Below are 21,473 nucleotides of genomic sequence, written 5' to 3'. Positions count from 1 at the left end.
CCAGATATTGAGCAGGAAAAAAAAATAAATGAAGCAATTGTAAGAGCAGAAAAAGCCATCCTGTCTAGTGCTGGCATGGTAACTGTGTTGGTGTTGTCACCTAGGCTGTTTGGATATCCCCGTTACAGTTGGGATTAACAGGGCCACAGGGAAATGAGCTGACAGGAACTTCATGTAGTTCAACAAGGAGAAGTGAAAAGTCCTGAACGTGGGGAGGAATGACCCCATGCACCAATATATGCTGGAAAGCAGCTTGTTAGAAAAAGACATGGTGTGGATACCAAGTTGAACATCAGCTAGCAACATGCCCTTGCAGCAAAGGCAGCAAATGGTAGTCTGGGCTGCATTAGATGAAGTATTGCCAGCAGGTGAAGGGAGGTGATCCTTCCCCTTTTCTCAGCACTGGTGAGGCCACACCTGGAGTGCTGTGGCCAGTTCTGGGCTCCTCAGTACAAAAGAGGCATGACATACTGGAGGGAGTCCAACAGAAGGCCACAAAGATGATTAAGAGACTGGTGCACCTCACAGATGAGGAAAGGCTGAGAGAGCTGGGACTGTTTAGCCTGGAGAAGAGAAAGCTCAGGGGGACCTCATCAATGTATATAAGTATCTCAAGGGATGATACAAAAAGGAAGGATCCAGGCTCTTTTCAGTGGTGCCCGGGCAATGGGCACAAACCCAAACACAGGTGGTTCCCTCTGAACATCAGGAAATGCTTTTTTACTGTGAGGGTGACCAAGCACTGGCACAGGCTGCCCAGAGAGATTGTGGAGTCTCATCCTTGGAAATATTCAAAAGCCATCCGGACACGGTCCTGGGCAACTGGCTCTAGGTGGCCCAGCTTGAGCATGGAGGTTGGACCAGATGACTTCTAGAGGTCCCTTCCAACCTCATCCATCCTATGATTTTATGACTGAAGAAGAGAATTAATTTCCTTTTTATTTGCTTTCTGGGCATCAGCAGTTACTCACAGCAGGTGTCCCATTTACTGTTAATTAGGAGGGTGTTACTAAGCTAGTGGTTTTTAAATCAGACTGTTCCTGTGGTAGAGAAGGTCCTGAGGGGAGGCCATTTATTATTTTTGCTAAGAGGTTATGAAGACGTTGTGTAGTGTCCAGTAATCATGGCATGGGTTGTGGTTCTGGTTGCAAGGAGCCAGTACACAGTAAGTCAGTACTGCTTTTCTCAGCTGCATACAGTGGAGCAAGTATTAAGATGCTACCACAGCCCTGCTTCCTACGTTTACTGTCAGAAAAGGTAAGAGCAGTGTAACAGGACCTTATCCCATCCAATGCCAACCTCCAGTGTCTCTGGGTTTTTTCCTTTCAGGAAAACAGGCAAACAAAACCAACAGGCTGAGATTTTGTAATTCATCTACTTCGTAAACACCCAGACACTAACTCACAGTGAGATATTAGTAACCTTGTTCCTCAGACACATGAATTTGGTAATCACCTTAATACTTTAGGACTTGCACATTACCCCAGGTAGCTCCAGACGGGCCTTTTCCCTTGGCCAGTTCTTCCTGACAGTGACTCTCATATGGCTATTTCTCCTTTGGACGCCTGTGTCACAGCATCGCACCCCTCCTTGTTCCCCTCTTTCTCAACTTCTCACAGAATCACAGAATCACTAGGTTGGAAAGGACCTTTAAGATCATCAAGCCAGTCCTCCTCTGCAAACACCCAATCGCCATGACTAGTATCATGGGATCACTAGTAGGGCTAGTATCACTAGCCCCAAATGCTGACCTGAGCCCAGGCCCATCACCCTGGAGGCCTGTCAATGGCCAGGCGTGATGCTGGCCTTTGACATGACAACTACCCTTGCAGCAGAAGGCCTGGAAGTCCAGCCGAGGGCTTTTTTGGGGAACCCTCTCAAAGCTCATTCTTCTGAAGAAACCTCACTGAAGGCCTTGTGTGCTTGAAAGCTTGTCCATTTTTCCACCATTATGAGTTAGTCTACTCAATATATTCTGCCTCCTTAGAAATTTTACCTCCCTCCAGTCTAGATGGAATTTATCAAACCAGGAAGTATGAGGAAAGAAGTCAGTTGAAGTCTGAAATCTGATCAATATTGTACAAGTGTGTGCTAGGGAACATGTATTTCAATTTATGATCTTTTATGAACAACTTTCATGAAGATAATAAAAATTTTTTAAATTTTTCTAGGTTTTCATTAGCCAATATACAAGTCTTTTTTGTAAAAAATAAGTCGTTAAATGAATTCAGATATTAAATATTCAAAGTGTTGCTTATTTCAAGCCATTTAAATATACAGTCTATATGCAGAACCACACTGCTATCTTAAGAGCTTGGTTGCTTTTTTACAAACATGTGTGAAGTACTGTTTATGAGCAGTATTGTCTGTGTGATTATATGGAGCCATAAAATGCCTACAGTTAGGAATCCTCTTTTACATCTGTTCTCTGCAGTCCTAAAAGCATTCACATAGGCACCTAATTCATATAAACATAGGAATATATCCCCTAGGACTAAATGCCTAAATAACTCTGTGGATTTGGTTTTTAGCTCTCATCTCACGTTTCCGCAAATCAGGCATAACCTCCCCAGAATCATTAGATTTAAGCCAGCACAAAACGCAACTATCGAATTGGGCTCCTAGTCCCAAGACCATCCTAAAGTATCCAGTAAACCATCCTGTGTTGAAGACTCTCAGTACTAAGATGCAACAAAGACAGAGAAACCGGTTTCCCTGATATATCATTCTCTGTAACAGACAACAGAGGAGAAGCAGCAATATAAACAGGTTGCTTCTTACCACAAGAAAAGACTGTCATTATTTCCCTAATTTCCCATATTTCCCTAATTTGTCAAAAGTACTTACTATAGATTCAAAGCAAAAAGCTGCAGAAATACTGCTAAACTAATAGGCACTGTATACAAGAGAGATAAGCGTAACATTTTAATTTCCTCAGGTTTCTTAAAATCGGTGGCAAAGACTGAGAAACAAGTATGATGCTGAACAAATACAATGCATGCAGTCTGTCTAATCCGGGCAAAATGAATAACATGTTTCTTGAAACACCATGGGAATTTTCTTAGCAGATTAAGAGCCTTCACACAAGTTTTTAACCCAGAGAAAAATACTCATTTCATAGTCAAAGACTCATTCATGCGGCTTTGGGCTTCCTCATATTACTACATGTATGCATGAGATGATTGGTTTTATTTGACCACAATTCCATTTATCTGCATTTGCCAGGCAGCATCCTGGTAAGGGCAAATATCCTCGATGGCTATGTAAGATTTCTATGAAAAAAAATAGATGTTCTACATCGATTTTTGCTTTCTTTTTATTTGTAAAGCTTTTTTGTTAATTTGTAGAATAATTTTATATGTGATTTTTTAAATTGTTATTGTTATTAGTATTAGTATAGCTTTTTCTCTTTACCAGAGAATACCTAGATCTGAAGAATATGTAGAAAAATGAGAATAACATTATGTTTTTCTTCCTGGGACGTAGGCATACCTGAAGAATAGGTGTGACATTGTTGAATGCTACAATTACTAGCTGAGAACAGGTAATGAAATTGGCACTGCAGCCATCTCAGAGAGAGATTATTCTCACTGTCCAGAAAAAGCCTGGCAAAAAGTAGGGCACAAAAATCACAGAGAATATGTAGTGTGAAGGATCATATTTTCATGTATTTCAGGGAACTGAACAGGCGTAAGACTAAGAAAACCTACTAAATTACCTTTTCCAATCAGAAGAAAGGGTGCTTTCTTTTTAGTGGTTAATATTTGTTTTAGAGTAGAACCTAGCTATAGATAATAAGAAAAAAAGCTTAAAGCTTACATTTAATACAACAACAAGCAGCTTTTTGAGCATGTTTTCTCATGAAGTCTTTAACTGATAAAAAGCTTAGTGCCTGACTTTGCAGCTGAAAAGCTTTCTACATCATTTGATCTTTCTCTTTAACAGAGGCAAACACATTTTAAAGGCTTTCCCATAGCAAGGACAGACAGCTTGGACAGTGTAATATAAATTCCTTGTTAGCATAGCTTTCCATCAAAAATTACCTGAAGCAGATATAATAAGGAGGCAAAAACTTTACTCACTGGCATTTGCTGGAAAGGGCAGATTATGTAAAATGTCTCAAAGTAACCAGCTGGCTAAGAAAAGCAGCCAGACGTTCACTGAACCTTGGGAAGTTTTGTAATGCAAGCATTAGGAGAATTATGTACGTACCAAACAATCCCCAAACCACCTATTTTGTGATGTTTTCACTTGCAAGTTACCCAAGGGAATGAAATGAAAATCATGGGTTGTGCCTATAAATCCCAAGTAGTTTATGGTTGATTTTTAGTAGGGGAGGGTGAGAAATTCTACTCAGTCGTGTATCTACTAGGAGAAGATTTGCACAGATTATTTTGTCTTTCTTATCCAGTATCTTTCTTACACAGACTCTGTCAAACTCTGGGCAAACCATTTATCTTCTCTCTGCTTCACTTCTCCATTTACAAAATGCAGACTGCAGTTCCCTAAACCAGAAATATTTCATAAGCATTGAGATTATGCAGCTATTTACACTACCCGTAAATGCCTAGGACAGATGGCTAGGGAAGCGTGTCATGGTCTGCTAGATCATTTCTTGGAGTATCTCAGGATTTCATACCCAGCTTGTCACAAGCGCAGACTTTGGGTTGCTTCCACCTGCATTAAATCTTTCAGCCCTGCCAGCATTCAAAACCTCGCTGTCTGTGTGCGTGAGTCTTTGTACTTCGAAGCCTGAAGATAAAACAGGAGACGTGGCCTCGGGGTGATATCCATGGGCCACAAGCTCAGGAAATCTGAACTGCCTTCTGAGATCTGCTGCAGCTATCTTTCAAAAAATATTCAAAGCATAAAAGACTTACACCGGTTTAACACTTTTTTTAAGGGAACTAAATTAACCAGGTATTAAAAACCTCTGTTACATGGGTCCTAATGTCAGTCTTGTTGAAGAGGGTTTTGGATGATTATTAACTTTTAAAAAGACCAAGTGAAGCTAATGTAACATACCTGTTACAAAGCAGATAGGCTGTGGAAGACTGCTAAAATGAGCAATTACCATTTTCAGTGTGATAGCAGGGCAAATAATAGGGGATTTAACTTCCCAGTAATTAAGGTTGTGTCTGCCTAACTGACTACGATCACTGCACCTTGCTCTTTGGTCTTGCCTTTTTACAAAGTAAAAGAAGAGTCAAGTTGTACTGCAGTGACCATAATGACCAGAAAAAAAGATGAGTAGGAATTAGTTACCACCACAAAAAGTTTCCAAAAAATAGGTGGAATAGGAGTTCATTGTGCCAGGATGAATTTATATTTACAATTTTTCTAGACCCTAAGGGACGGGTTATGCATCCAGGGCAGATCATTGTTTTTACTGAAAATTTGCATTAGCTAAGGATCTTTCCTCAATACATCATTTGGACAAATATTTTGCAATTTATGAATATAGTTATGTGTAGACTGGCTATCATTTTCTTTCTCTTCCACAAAATCTACACTGCCTTTTTATAACATTTTAAACATTAAATAAATACCAATAAAGACACACCGTACAGACTGATTACTTGATTGTTTTTAACGTCCATTCTTTTTTCCTTTTGATACAGCCAGAAACAAATGTCTAAATTAATATATAGCAGGTACAACATAGATTAATAATGATGATCTAGACAATCAAATTAGGTGAAGTAGTGTGTCCACGCAAAAAGGAAGCGTTTTTTTCCCGTATTTTAGTACTGCTACAATGTTTTACCTTTCTTGAAAGTTTTAATACAAGAATTATATTTGCAAGAACTGGCAATCAAAAAGATAAATTGTAAACAATTAAATTTGTGTAGGGGTCTTCCATCCACTGAACCATAAGCCAATATAATAAGTAGTTTATAGGCCAACTGCTAGATACAGAGAGTTACATAGAAGTTCGCTCCATGGGCAGACTAGCCCATACCTGTTCACAAGGCCTTAACAGAAGCTGTTGTTTTTTAAAAGCCTCCTATGACCAGAAAGAAACAAAAGGCCACTGTGGTGACCCAATGAATGTCAGTCTCCTGTTGGTTAATGAAGGCAGGGAGGTAATACCAGGAATGAATACATACATTAAATTAATTTTAACATTCTTCAGTAAAACAAGTAACTTCTGATTATTCAGAGATACTGTGCTTCAAAAGCTACATAAAGAGCCTAATAAGTAGGCTGCTTTGATTAGGCCATGCAGCTAGCATTCCTGACATCTAATTAGCGCAAGGTGACTGCTTCAGGGGGGTGGCAGTTAACTATTCTTCCTCAAATGCAGTCTCCAGTATTGTCATTACTTCAGATGGAAGCTGAAAGCTAATTAGGCATTTGACTTCCACTGAAAGTCACTTCTATTTGTGCTTTCTAGGATCTCATGAAACCTTTGGGCAACCCCTATTCAATTCTTACCATTAAATAGTATAAGGAAGTTGTTATGGAGGGTCCCCACTCAGATGCCCTCACTCTGCCCATGCAAGGAAAACCTTTCCGTTGATCAAGAAGTAATTAGGTCTGGGCTGTTCCAGGCAGGTCTCCACGTTCTCATTTCCTAGCATGCAGCACTTAGCACTTGTATCTACTGCAAAGCACTGTCTTGTATTTAGAGACCGTTAAAAAAAAAGAGAAATTACAGAGTTGTACAATGATCCTTCTCCCCTTATTCATAATGGTTTAAGTGTTTTGTAGATAGTCCAGAAATAAGCACACTATAAACATCTAGGCAACATCTTAAGCTTTGTTGAAGGTATCAGTAGGCCAAAGTAGACCTCCACAATGTGTTGGGTCGGAGTCAAGCCACCACAGCACAAGTTAGACCAACAGGAGTGTGTAGTTGTGAGCACGGAAGGAGCAAGAGGAAGAGCTTAATTTTGCCTCCTGATTTGACACATATTTGACATGACATCTATGTTATACATCTGTAATGTCACAGCTGGGAGCTTGTCAGTGTTTGACCTGAGCCCTCAAAAAACCTCAGTGCACTCTAAGGGAAGCTGAGTTAACCTTTTTGAAGGAGTTTTGTGAGGATGAGGGAATGTATGGTTTCTGGTTCCTCTCTCTCCTCCCCAGCCTCAACTCCAAGCTACACAGTGCTCAGCGAGGCCCTGCAGGGCTGGTGGGAGCAATAGGCAGGGTGTTGGAGGCAAATGCAGGTGCTGCAAAGGCACCAGAAGGCTTTCCTGGGACTGACAAGGAGACTGACAACACACAGCTCCTGGAGGACATGGTCTACAAGTCAGCTGAAGTAATTTTGAAGCTGCAGACCCACATGCTCAGCTGTCTTGGAGCATCCTCTATCGAGTGAACATGAAACACTCATTTTGGTTGGATACCAGTTTGTACTATCGTGGCACAAGGGTAAATCACTACACACAGCTCAAAGCAAAGGTTTTCAGGAACTGATGCTCAAAGCCACCTGAAGGTAGGAGACATGAGCTGGTGACGTTAACTACAAGAAACAAGTTTTCAAAAACTGCAGACTTTTACAAAGGCAATATCTGAAAATTTAAGGTTGAGGAGAGAAGAGTGGAGTTGTCTTGCCACCTTAAGCATTGTGTTTCTTAACGTATTCTCCTAAACAGATTGAAGCTCAAGAATATTTTACAGATTAGTTAGAAAGAAGAATCATTGAATGTGACTGGCTTTTGCTAACTTTCAATTTGAAAAATATTTACTTTTTTTGGTGTTATTTCCATTGCTATTTCATTTCTTGGCCTTTTGAATCACTAAATCATACTGTATACACCAAACCCAAATTTTCCTCCCATATTTGCATCTGATCAGGAACAAAAGTGTTTTTTTTATTGTAACTTGATATTTTAAGTACTTACATAATGTGAGCATCATTCCTGCTACATAGTTCGTATCTTAACATTTCTATGATTTCCAAATCCAATGTGTGCCTATGTCCAGTGCAGCTGTCTGAGGGTTGTAATACTGCTGAAGAAACTTTTTAAACTCCCATTATCCCAACTCAGAAAACTCTAACTTGTGGGGTTAACATTCTCTAAACAATTAACAGATTGCATTACCTGGACTTCTGAACGTGAAACAGCTTGCATGCAACACAGTATTACAGCACAGTTCAGCTTCAGAGGAGGTAGCTCTGCGGAAATATCGCTGGTTTGTTTACCTGTGTTATTGCCTGAATAATTGTCCTGAAAGTAAAGTATCAGCAGCACAGATCTTTTCATACATGGCGAGAAGTATGAAGGAAAAGTTTGAAATTTATAGCTTATGGGGTGAATGCTTTTACAGATCATTTCCTTGGTAAATCTGCCCCTGCCTAATTTTAATGTCAACTGTGATGAGTCCATGTTTCAGGAGAGCAAGAATCTTTGACATGGTTAATGGATTAGTGAATAGGTTTTAGCAATCATTGCAAAGGTAAACCTCCCTTTTACTCTTACCCTTCTCCCTTCCCTCCCCCCACTCATAACTTTCATGGAAATTGCTTTTGCGTAATGGCATCCTCAGGGAAAAGGTGCCAGAAGATAATGAGAAGATTTGGCAGAGTTACAAACTAAGAGATATGCAGAGGATCTCAAGGGGATTCAGTCCACAGCATTGCCAGAGACAGAGTGTGATAAATGCTTCACTGACTACTGAGTCATGAGTCAGTGGGGAATCAGACTTGTTTTTCTCACTTTTCTCATTGGTAAAATGAAGTCCTCAGCCAGGACCTTAGTTACAAGGTAGGAGGGATGCTAGAACTATTGAGGCAGACCTCAGGTACAGGCAATGTCCTGAAAGCAGTAAGGTCCCATTAAGCCTTTGCATGTGGCACAAGCTAAAGAAGATAAACTATGCACAACCCAGAGATGAGTTTGGTGAGGACCTGAGAGCCTTGGCCACCTCCATCACCAAGCTTATGCTGGGCATTTGGGAGAGTCTGTCATGCTGCGTGTACTGCACATGTAGGGATGGGATTTGGTATTACGGAGAGGCTTCTACACTTACATGTGTATGTACTGGCAGGGTGTCTAAGGCTGCCTTAGAGTCAATGAAGTTGCTGGCACCTAAGAAGTAATATTGCACACCCAGTCTTCAGTGCTGTTGCCCAGGAGTAAGGCCTTCAAGATGCTCCTGCCTGAAATGCTAGCCCAAGGTAGACAGGATGGCACTGGAGAAGCAGCTGGGACGTGGATGATGGAAGAAATGCTAGATCATCTGAAACAACACTAGATACCTGTGCTGTATCCAATTACTCAAGCTCCTTCTAGCTGGTCTGCTTAGAAGCCTCCAACTCCATTGAATACACTGGGGGTCCTTTGCCTGGCAGGGCAGGTTGGACACCTGGTACACATATGGATGTCTACATTTAGGACTCTGAGCCCCAAAGTGAATTTACCTCCCTCCCACCTGCCCAGGTCTTCATTAGCAGAGCCCTGGTTCCTGCCTTGGGTCAAAAGAGAAATGTTGAGATCACCTGCCCTAATAGCAAACTCCACAAGATGCCAATTTCATGCCTGAGAGCAACAGATTGGTGAGCATTATCCTTGCAATAGTGGGAACCCATCTGACTGCATTAGCCCGCAACCCAGTACTGTGCACTGAAACTAAAATAAAATGCATCTTGTATGGGACCACAGTGCTTCCTTCAAGACTCTGGTTGTAAAGATAATAATGACAAATCCTCAGCAGTTTAACAGTAGTGTAAGGGTAGTAATTATCTGTGCCTTGGATGGTTTTCTTTTGTTTCAGCTGGAAGGCATATTATAGTCTCATGCTATTACTGATTTGTCACGGTTCAATACAAGTACACAGAAAAATATAATGAACTTCTAAGTACAATGAGGAAAAAAAAGGTTTATTAAACACAGCATGAGATACAAACAGGCTCTTTAATAGGTGAACTGCAGGTGAGTTAAAAGTGGTCTTTTCTAAAAAGGAATTACTGAATGCAAAAAATTGCAGGAAGAAAACAATACATTGTTTTTTGACCATTTTTTAACACTAGATCTTTTAGATTAAATGAGAATTTCAGGCACATGGTGCAGCACTGACATCAGAAAGGTGTGTTTGCTACTATTTAAGAGACGTAATTGCAGCTATTGTCTTTAACTCTTAGACTTTTCAAGACAATAGCTGCAGAAATCAGATTGGAAAGGAAGTACAGAAAAAAAGGCAAGATACTGGTCAGAATGAGCTGATTATGCAGTTCAGTATTTCATGATTGAACAAAACAAGTTCCCTGAGAATGGTCTACACAGTCCTGATGCTAACGGATCCTCTGGTCAGACAGACAAACTGCAAATAGAGTTACTTGGAAATTTTCTGTATGAATGGTTATTTTTAATGGGAAATTCAGCTTTCTGCAGAAAAAATGAGAATCAGTCACATTGGGAAAATTTGCATTGACCTAAATGGAGCTGACCTAGCATGTTTCAGTTCAGTTCAGTTCTTCAGAAGATTACATTGTCTTCCTAGCAGTGAGCTCATTGCTTAACAGTAGTGCAGTTTGAGGGCCTAGTCCCTTCCATAATCTGGGTTTCCCAGAGAACCACAGCAGTTTTGGGATCTCTGTCAACATGTGCATTTCCAAGGAGCTGAATAAACCAAAACAAACATTTTATTTTGAGTAACAATAAATAATTTAATCTCACTAAAAAAAAAAAAAGGGACAAAAAGAGAAGTTGAAACATTATAATCTTCTGCGGGGTGAAAACTCTGAAATTTGCTCCTTGTGGCAAAAAAGCCACTACGATATGCCTCTCATCTCTTCATTTAGGTTGGCATGATTCAGACTCTGCTAAAAAATCATAGCTCTGCAGCCCTTGTACAGTTCTCTACAGATTTTAGCATGCAACTTTTAATAGTATTATTAAGCAACACAGAGACTGTTACAGCTGGGATGATTAAGGTGGCTAGCCAGCTATGTAGTCATTGCATCCCTGTGAATCATTGCCTAATGCAAAGGACTAGGGTTTGTTTTGTTTGGGTTTTTTTTCAGATGAGTTGTTAGTCAAGAAAAAACCTTTATTCTCTCCTCTAGTTCTGCCACATGCAGAGCAGTAAGTGACGATTCTTAAGTTATCGCTTGGCCTGGAGCTAAGAATAAACAAACCAGGCAATTATATAGTGAGGCACAATGTGGGACATTAAAACAGCCATGACCCCACTGCCTGTGCCAGAGCCCAGAAAGTCAAGTTGGCTGATGCGTTTGAAAGGCCAGAGGGTGGACAGTCCAGCTAGCCCTGGGGTTGAGGAGCAGCAGTGTCCACGGGGCTCTCCAGGGACCATTCCCAGGAGCTCTGTCCCGTTGTTGTCCTTTCTTCCTCCTCTCCCTTTTCTGTGGCAAGAGGCCAACGTCTCATCCTACTGATGACAAAAGGCAGGTTTGCCTCCACTCATAAGAAACCTTGAACAAACCTGAGCGAAAAGGTCTTTGCTGTTGCAAGGGAGCTGTGAAGCAGAATACCCTTAAAATGGAAGTGCACATGTAAGACTCCTTTGCACAACACCCTCTGCAGTGTTGGAGCACTTACCTCATTTTGCTGACTTGAAGTGGGTTGGTATGCAGGCTTTCTTGTTGCAAAGAGCTTACAGCTTTCTGGCTGAGATTGTCCATGGATGACTATTCAGTTACCCTTGCACAGTCTAAGTAACACTTAATTCCTTTCAGTCACAAATTATATGCTTCTATTTAACAATAGGAGATACCAGCCTCACACTTTCCTCCCTAAAACCAAATTTAGCAGAGATGTGCAAATGGGACCCAGAAAAGAGTTGGTTCAAGCCTCTGAAATAAATCTTCCTCATATCTGAGAATGAAGAGAGATCTGAAGAAGAAAGTTATCCTTCTCCAGCTGTTATTCATGACAATGAATTTCCTAAAATAAATTAGTTCATAAAGTCTTTGACATAGTATTGTATTCTTCAATAAAATAACTGCTTTAGATGCCAAGACTCCATACTTTATATATAATTCCTGTACTGAAGAGATGTCATTGCCTCTTCTTGAGGTCCAGGGAATATGTCCAGATCTTCTGCTCGTACCTTTGTCTAGAGGTCCCTTTCGTCCCAGAGAATGGTATGTGCCAGGTCAATGGATGGGGCTGTGGATCAGTCAATAAACACCAGTGGATGGATGGAATAGCTTTAACCTTCCCTTCTCCCTGGCTGGCCCCTGTCCACAGCTGACTGTGGTGGGCAGAACAAGAGCATGATCACAGCTGCTTTGCACTCCTACATTTTGGCCACCTCCAGAGGTACCACAAATAGGCACTTTTGCCACAGATCATTCAAGATCATTGCTTATGTTTCTGTCACTGAGCAACAGATATGATCAGCTTCGCAGCGATCAGGATTGCTCAATGGAATATTTGCAATAGTGCTTTAAAATTAGCTCATGTTATTAGGTAGGGAACATTTTAGACACAAAGTCAGACATGTAAAAGGACTGCATTTAGTAGTCAGGAAGCAAATTGAGAGCAGAAGTTTAAAAAATTATTGTGCTGACATGACGAGAATGCATTTGGCTGCACCCTGTGCTTTGGGTGCTTATCACGAATGGAGTGCTGGCTCCTGGATGCGAGTCATCCAGAAAATATTGCAAATAACTTGTTCAGCATTGCCAGATTATAGGTTTAAGCAGAAGCATCCTTGGCACACATACCCACTGAAATGATGAACAGGTCCTCCCTATAAACCTGAGGACTGAGCTGCAGAAACAGCCCTCTGGTGTGTACCTTACTCCTGTACTATTAAATACGCTCCAGACTTCTTTAACTGCTTCTGTAGCATCATCCTACAGGGAGCTCAGAATTGCTTGTATACAGAAAAAGATTTTCAAACAACTGTGTTTGAAGCAGCACGTTATTATTTCTGAGAGAATGAAATAATCAATGACACAAAATTATAGTTTTCCTGCCTAGAACAGCATCCCCTTCAAATAGGATGCCAAGAACAATGGAGCCTCAGAGGGTATTTATAATAGAGAGAGAAATATTATGAGTATGCTGGAGTGAAATCCACGCTCTTTATGTCATTTCTGTCACAGGCTTCCTGAAAGCCACTGCACAAATCACTTTGGACAATAATTTTCTCATTATTCAGGTGCTCAGTTCTAACTGAAAATGAACTCCGCACCCAAATACTTTTCCATTTTTACTCACCGCAGCTGCATCACTTCTGTCAATAGGATTAACAGCGGTGTTCTGATGACTGCAACGCTGAAAGCCTCTGAGCCACTCCCTTACTATATTACTACCACACTGATGAGGATACTGCAGAAGAACAGGATGGATTTTAAAACAAAATTTGAAAAGAGAGCATGACTTTGACTGGCTAACAATGTGAAAGGCTGTTTTAAACACAGCTATCAAGCCGTACATTAAGAAACGCAGAAATGTCTTTTACAAAGAGAAAGCATTAGGGCAGATGATGCAAAGGGGCAGAAAATGCAGGGACAATGAACAAAGAGTAGGCATGATAACAGCAAACTGCTGTCATTAAACATCATCATATTCTGTCACTGCTTTTTGATCCAGGCAATTTTTCCAGCTTTCAGGGTCTCAGTTTGCACTCAAGGAGTGAACATCTGGACTGTTCCAAAAATGACTGCTGAACTGTAGAAGTGGTTCATCAGACACATTTGATGATTGATGCCATAGTGGTTTGTGGTAAACAGCCTTAAGGAGTCACAAGTCACTTAAGTTTCTCAGCTTCAGCAGCTGTTCTTATAGACTATGAATTTCATTATACCTGCCTCCAAGGTCATTGGAACAATCAGATACAAGACTCATTTGCAGCCATCCAATTTGGCCGGTTCAAATGCAGATAAGGTCACCTTTAGTTAATAAAAATTGTGGGAAAACCTCATTTACATCATCAATTAAATGTGTCCAGAAGTTTTTAATAGCCCTGAGTATGCAAGTTTGTGACAACCCAGGATCCTGCAATTTCTGTCTGTTTCTCTCCCTCATGAAATAAAAGCCAGATGTATGGAAGTCAGCACTGGTGAAAGTGGCTTTAAGATAATACATTGTCATCATTTTATTAAAAGGTCAATAAAATATCCCATTAAAAAGGTAAGTGAAAAAATCCTTAGTGCAATCAGCTATTCAATATTCACCCCTCAGCAAGATTCAAAAAGGACATTCATGCTTTTAAGTTTCTTTAATAATCAGTTTCTTCTTGAAAGAAAGTCAATATGCTAACTTTCAGAACTGAGCTGTAGGTCAACTGTTTTTTCTTTTGACTATTAAAGCCTCGGAGAGAAAATACTGCTTAGGAGAGAAAATACCGCTTAAGAGTTGATCAAGCTGAAATCTGTTTGAAATGAACAGTTCTGAATTGTGTAAAATACTTGCATACATTTCTGTATTTATGTAATGTTGGCATGGGAATATGGCAATATAGCTATCCTTTTCACATCATTAATTTTGCTGAAGTTAGTACCGACGAAACAGTTTTGTATGGCTAGAAAGTCTTAGAAATTACACGTGCTAATGTGTTATGTTTGGTTTTATCCTCCTACTGTACTGTCTCTGCCATGGAGCAAATGGGAGAAAATTATTGTTTTTTCCAGCATGACAACCACAGAAGAGGAGTACAGGCAGAAAGGTGGGGATGGGGGAAAAACCATTTCTGGTGTTTAGATGGATTTCTGTCAGCACTGGGACCAAATGAGTAAAGCCTGAGGAGCAGTGACTCTGCACCATGATGCACAAAGGCTGGGTGAGGAACTACAAGGAGGGCTGTCGGTAAGTAGGAAGGTGCTGGTGGGCACATGATGGAGAAGGGAGGCTGCACTTGCAGCAAGCTTCAGAAAAGCTGCAGCACAGCTACAGCCTTTGGCTTAGGACAAGCCTCTCTAAGGCAGCGGAGCAAGGCCAGCAAGGGCCAGGCACTCACATCTCCTGGGCAGGAGAGACTTCATGTCCCAGTCAGACTAATCTTTGAGTCCTACTATTTACCAATTCAACAAAAAACACTAACCTTCTATACTTTTATCTTTCCAGCAATCTTGACACAGAAGAGCTCTGTGGTAAGTTCTGTTTTAAACAAGAACTTAATCTACGCCTGCAGTAGCCCTGTGCAAATGAACACACTGTGTGATATAATTTTTTTTCTGTTTAACTTTTGTAGCTCAAACAGAAAATAATTTCCATTGAAAGGAAAATTTTCCTGGGAAAAATTCCTGGATTATAACCTTTTCAGGCTCTGTCATCCATTAAATGCAAAAATTACTTGGAAAATATTTTTCCCAATCAATACTTCACATTCTCTGAGCTTCGAGATCTGTTCTGTTATATATATCTATAAAGATAGATAGATAACTTTTATTGTATTTCCCTTTCTTGTGAGATACTTTTTCTAGTTAGTGCATCACTCTCAGAGGTATGAGTGCTTTGGCAGTTTTGAAAGAGATTGTCATATTAGTACCCCAACTTGAGCCAGTGAGAACAGCAGTTTCACAAATTCTATCATCCTTCATCACAAAAATGCCTGGAAGGCCTAGAATTTGGGCCAGTTACCCATTTCTGTACCCCATTCTGGGCTTCAAATAATTTCCCCAAAATCCTGCTTGTTCTCCATCTTAACTTACAGCAGCTGATTTAGGAGTGCAGAAAAGAATTCACAGAAAATTCTTGCAAGTTCTCCCACAAAATGTCAAAAAAAACAGTTAAACTTGTCAAAAACAGCTTGTTTCTGAGGGAAAGATGGTAGCTTCATAAATTTTCCAATGGTCAACAATATTGAAGACCTATAAAGGCTAAAGATACTGCCAAGTTGAATGCCAGTCATTCACTCACCCACAAGGTAACTCTACCCACAGCCAAGAACCCACTGAGAAGCACCTCAGCCTGTGGCTTATGAATATATGACAAGTGACTCAGCTCAAGTGAGTTGGGCTATGAAGACTTCTACTGGTTGAGAACCAGAACAGAATTATGTAAAACTGGCCAAGGAAGGCAGGTGTGTTTGTTCCACAAGGGATTTACTGCTGGTGGTGGTGTGGTGGAGGCTTACAGGCGTACCCTGTTAGCCCCCTCAGGCTGGCCGGGGGGCCGAGGGGGGTCTCAGCCTGGCACTGGCTCTATCTGCTGTCTGTTTTGATCAAATATGGGCTGCTTCATCTGCCTTTTAAATCTTTCATACATTGTCACTAGAGCGTTTCTCATCTGTGAATCTGGTACTGAGTTTACTCAACACACGTTTAAGCTAGTGATTAGACCACTCTTTCTGAGTTATCTCGGTTCTCCTCAGAAATGAATCTTCACTTCCAGAATACTAATTCACAATATGTTTTCATTCTAAATCATTTCATTCAACCTCTCAACAATACCAGGTTATGTCGCAGTGCTCCTGGATCTTTATGCTTTCATGGCTCCCCTGGGAAACTCATGCTGATCTCTTAAAAGCCTTGAAGTATTGTTATTATTTCAAAAAGCTCCTATTCTAATCTTGTTCTTCCCGTCTGCCATTTAGATGCTTTTCACGCTCTTCCTATGATCTGATGTCTAAATGCCTTGTCAAACACAGTCTTTAGCTTTAATAACATTTTCCTTCTTTCTTTTTCACACTTTTTCCTTCCTATGCCTCCATCAATTGTATTTTGCTGCATTGACCGAAAGGGAACTCAGGTCATGATTTCCCAGGTGGGAAATCTGACTGCCTCCTCTGACTGAGCTATGCTCCCCGATTTTACATCAGCTTTTTCTGTTAAAACGTCCTTTGCTTCGAGCAGCTATGCAAGGACATACTGCAACTAATGTTATTTCCATGATTTCTGTGAAAAGTATTTTGCGTGCATCATAGCTGTTGAAAATATAGTCACAGTACCTGGGACTAGAATCTTATCTGGTTGTCGTGGTTTAGCCCCAGCTAGCAACTAAACACCACGTAGCCACTCGCTTGCCTCCCCCCGCCCTGACTAGGTGGGATGGGGGGGAGAATCAGAAAAAAAACTTGTGGGTTGAGATAAACAGTTTAATAGGACAGCAAAGAAAGAGGAAATAATAGTATTACTGATAAAGGAATAAACAAAAACAAGTGATGCACAATGCAACAATTGCACAGCACCTGGTGATCAATAGCCTGTCCCTGAGCAGCGATTCCTGCCCCCACTGGCCAGCTCCGTATGGTATGGAATATCCCTTTGGTCACTTGGGCTGAGCTATCCCAGCTGTGCCGCCTCCCGGCTTCTCGTGCCCATCCCCGCTGGCAGAGCATGGGAAGCTGAAAAGTCCTTGGCTGAGTATAAGCACTACAACTACTTAGCAACAACTGAAAACATCCGCGTGTTATCAACACTGTTCTCATCCGAAATCCGAAACACAGCACTATACCAGCTACTAGGAAGAAAATCAGCTCTATCCCAGCCGAAATCAGGACACTGGCCAACTCATGGTCTCTTTGCTTCTCAGAGAGAAACAACCGGTCTCAGCTGTCCTCGACGATAGCCCCCAATTGATCTTATCTCCTCTAAGGGCTTTACCAGAATTATTCATTTTTGTATCAATGTAATCAGATTTACACACGAAAATGTGTAAATGTAATCAGGCATCAATGTAATCATACACATGAAAACTTCATTTCCTGCTAGTAACTCTAAAGTAGATGATTAAACTGGAAATCCAGTTTAGAAAGAAAATGTAAATATTTTGAAAATAGGTCTGTTTCATCTCGCAAACTGGTATTTTAAATTTTTGTCAATTTGGCAACTCATTTATTGAAAGGAAATATTTTGAAACAATGATTTTGGTATTTGAACTACTCTAGGAATGATTTTGAGGGAAATAATACAGAATTTAAAAATAAAATCATCCCTTTCACTGTAATTCTTGTTCATTTTATATAGTTAGATCGCTAATAATAACATAACGGAATTCAGACTTGATAAAATTTCCATATAATGAAAAATTGTTTTTTCAGCTCATGAATAGGTGACGTGGGTTTTCTTCTTCTTTTAGAATATTTTTCCCAGCACTTAGGAGAGTACGAAAATGTTCTATCTGTCTTGGAAGACTTAAACATAACAATACTGAAGGCAATGGACAAAACAAAGAAAGTAAGTAAAAATTGTGACATTTTCTTTACGTTGTATATCTTATTTATTTGAACATGTATCCGGTATTTTTCTTATCTAGATAAAGTTACTAATTTGTATTTAAGTTTTTCCACACATACATATCTGTAGCAAAAGTCTAATAGGAAATGGCTTCTCAAAATGGATGAGTATCAAAGCCGTAAAGCTCTGTCTGCAAAGTATTACAGTTTGGCTATAACCAAAATTGTCTTTGCGAATGATCTGAAGAATGTTCTTCATATTGTTGTACCAAGAGAGGGTTCTATGTCCCATGCCAAATGTGGCTAAGAATTATCAGCATATCAACATTTGCAAATAGTCCGAATTTGAAAAAATAATCCACGATTTTGAAATAGAAAACATGTTAGTAAAAGATGCTAATGACTTAAACTATATTAATGACTACCATTAAATTAGGTAGGCAAGAGTCACCTGGAGACAGACTGGGGAGTCATATTTTGTTCATGTTAAATATCAGTTCCGGGATAGTTTAAAAAGATTTTAAAGGGCTGTAATATCTCTCCCTGTGTTCCCTGAAGCTGAACCCTCGTACCCTCATGATTATAAAACTAACCTGTAGGTAGCATCTGTGCATCCCAACTACTTACTCCCAAAATAAAACTGGTTGGTGTAGATTACTTGAAAGTATTTCTGATAGTAACAACAGAAGAGATAGAAATTTGGGTTGAGTGAAACATCCTGACCAAGAACAAGACTTCATTTCCATTTCAGGAATTTTAAACAAAAACAACACTGAGTTAGCAAAGAGGAGGTGTTAGGGCTGTTGCCTACTAGTGCAGCAAGGGGCTATTCACCCCGGAGGTAGGAGACGTTTCTCAGGAGGAGAAGCTCTGTTTTTCCATCCATCCGATGGGGGATGTAGCTGTGCTGCAGGACACGCTAGGTGGCTGATCCACTTGGCACTCAATTCATTATGGTTGTACCTGCTCCTATGTTCAGACCTGTGTCACGGCCCGAAAGGAGCCATTTAGGATGACCTCCCTCCCCTTGGGACCAACGACCAAGTTCGTGATCCCCCTGGACTGAATTAAGGTGAAACGACACCAGCCAACCAATTTAACAATTTAATAGTACAAAAATGCAGGGCAGGAGGTTCCATGGAATAACTCAATGGCAACTACTCTAACCAAACAGTCCAACTAGACGGACAAGTCCCGTGCAACACGTCTTTCACAATTTGACAAAGAGAGGAGGAGAGAGAGAAAGAGAGAGAGAGAGAGAGAGAGAGAGAAAAGAGACAAAGAAAGAAGGTCTCACCACCCGTGGATCCAGCAGCGTCCTGCTGCTCCTCTTGACTCTCGTTGTTCCTTGGTGGCGGGGGTCCTCCCAGCCACTGTGAGCACCGCCTTCGATACTCTTCAGTCCCGCCTTTGATACTCTTTAGTCCCGCCTTTGATACTCTTCAGTCCCACCTTTTCACTCCGGTTGCCTGGAGAAATGGCACATCTCACCGGTCTCACACGTTCGACGACGGCATCGTGTCTCGCATGCCGGGGGGGGGTCGCTGGTTGTCAGGTGCCCTCATCAAGTGCCGTATTTATTTACCACTGTGCCTGCGCCGTCTCTGCTCTGCAGGCCTCCGTACCACGAAATGCTTAAGACAAAGTCCGTGCGTCGGTCTGCCACACCACGTCGTGGCTTAAACATCGGCTGGTACCGCCTCCTGAAGTTGTTGTGGTCCTCGTCCACAGGGGTGATATGAAGGTATTAGAAGGGACAGAATAAGGAAATAAAAGGGTGGAAGTGACAATACATGCACACAGTAGCTACAACTACTTAACTGGTTCAACTACTTAACAACATCTTTGTATAACTATAACATATCTAAATTTAACAGATTTTACAAAACCAAAACATGTTCCAGGCTGAGTTTGAGAACTTGTTTTACGGCTCTGGGGGATTAGAAACAGGAGGTTATTGTCCACAATGATAGTCATAAGGTAAACACATATATCAAAAGAATAATTACAGCAATAGTTAACAAGATTAATGCCCCAAAATAAAGTGTCTCGTTTATATAGAACTCGGCCATTTTGTCCTCTCTTGTGATTCTTCTGGCAGTACAGTTCACAAATGGTGTTTCTGTTATGACGGAAAAGTACCTTTTCTGAGTTGTTCTTGGGGTTCTAGCGATACAAAGCCGGCCGTGGTTGTTGGTTGCGGCCCTCGTGGTCAGTGCAGGGGCTGATGGCCACGCTACCTGGCTCGCTGGAGTTGAGGTCTGCATACACAGCAAGAAAAATAGATTTCCACGCCTCCAACATGGAGTGCATGTGTGGTTTGGGCCCGGGTACTCTCTCGTCATGGATTTTTCCCGCCTTACGGTTCTCTTCTTTCAATTCCAATACAAATTATCAATAACATTTGCTATATTCACCTCTCCCCACCCCATGAGTCCATCTGATCTTGAATTGCTATTTCAGATTTAAGGACATCGATTTAAGTCTTCCTCATCTTTCTATAAGGGGGTATATTTAGTTAGCCGAACCATTCGTATGTTAACAGCTTTCATTATAGTTGACTTTATACAAGATATTGCTACACCTATGATAATTACAATTACAATAAACATCATCACAAATTGTATCAAACTTTGGATCCAACCAGTGAAAATCCAAACCAACTAAATACCTTTGAAAGCCAGCTAATACTCATTGATTCTTGGTGCTCACAGGTGTACTTTGCTACTTGTTGTATCTTCTCTAGTTGGACATTAAGGTCCAGTGTAACATTAGGGATATAAACACAACAATCAGTATTAGAGAGGTTCAAATAACCACAAAGACCATTTTGATACACCAACATTAAGTCTAGTGCCATGCGGTTTTGAAAAGCCATTTTCGATGTAGCTTGCAATTGCTGATTAAGCAGCTGTACACTAGTTTCAGTAGTATTAGCTAGTTTTTCTACTTGATAAGCTAACCTACTTAACCATAATCATGTCCGCATGGTAGCACTCCCAAATCCCCAGAATCCTTCCATTCTCCAGGCTATGCAGGTGGTGGCCCCTGGGTCTTGCCACCTCTCTACCTCTCCGTCCAGTGTCACTTTCGCCCCCTTCATGCGGGTTGTCCAATGGGGTCAAATAGGGGTTCGCTTCCATATGGGACATAATGTCAGGAGACCCAAAGTACATTGAAGTTCAGGTAGTCCCGCCCATAAAGAAGTGTACATATTACCATTGTTACAGGCCCAGATCAAACCAGCTGGAGCGTCACCAGAGGCAACATGACAGTCATTGCGAGGTGCAAAATCTGCACTCACTGATTTATATGATATACTATGATTTCAACACAAACAGCCCATTTTTAAGGTGATATAAACTGGCCAATAATATCTGACCCAATCATAATGTTTCCAGTTAGAGCAATTTATTACATTTTGGCAGAAC

General features: G+C 40.8%; 1 protein-coding gene across 1 annotated transcript in view; it reads left to right on the top strand.

Moving 5' to 3' along the window:
• NECAB1 (N-terminal EF-hand calcium binding protein 1) overlaps positions 1 to 21,473 on the top strand; it is a gene marked incomplete at its 3' end in the record, with an annotated part of 89,088 nt that overhangs the window by 17,765 nt on the left and 49,850 nt on the right. Inside the window, exons 4-5 of the mRNA XM_082015077.1 lie at positions 14,991 to 15,016; positions 17,946 to 18,043. Of these exons, the coding sequence (XP_081871203.1) occupies positions 14,991 to 15,016; positions 17,946 to 18,043 (124 nt within the window). The remainder of the gene's footprint in view (positions 1 to 14,990; positions 15,017 to 17,945; positions 18,044 to 21,473) is intronic.

This window comes from Phaethon aethereus (assembly GCF_964289735.1).
Source record: "Phaethon aethereus genome assembly, chromosome: 2".
Lineage (NCBI taxonomy): Eukaryota > Metazoa > Chordata > Aves > Phaethontiformes > Phaethontidae > Phaethon > Phaethon aethereus.
The sequence above is the reverse complement of the archived record's forward strand: the minus strand, read 5'-3'. Positions and strand labels throughout refer to the sequence as shown.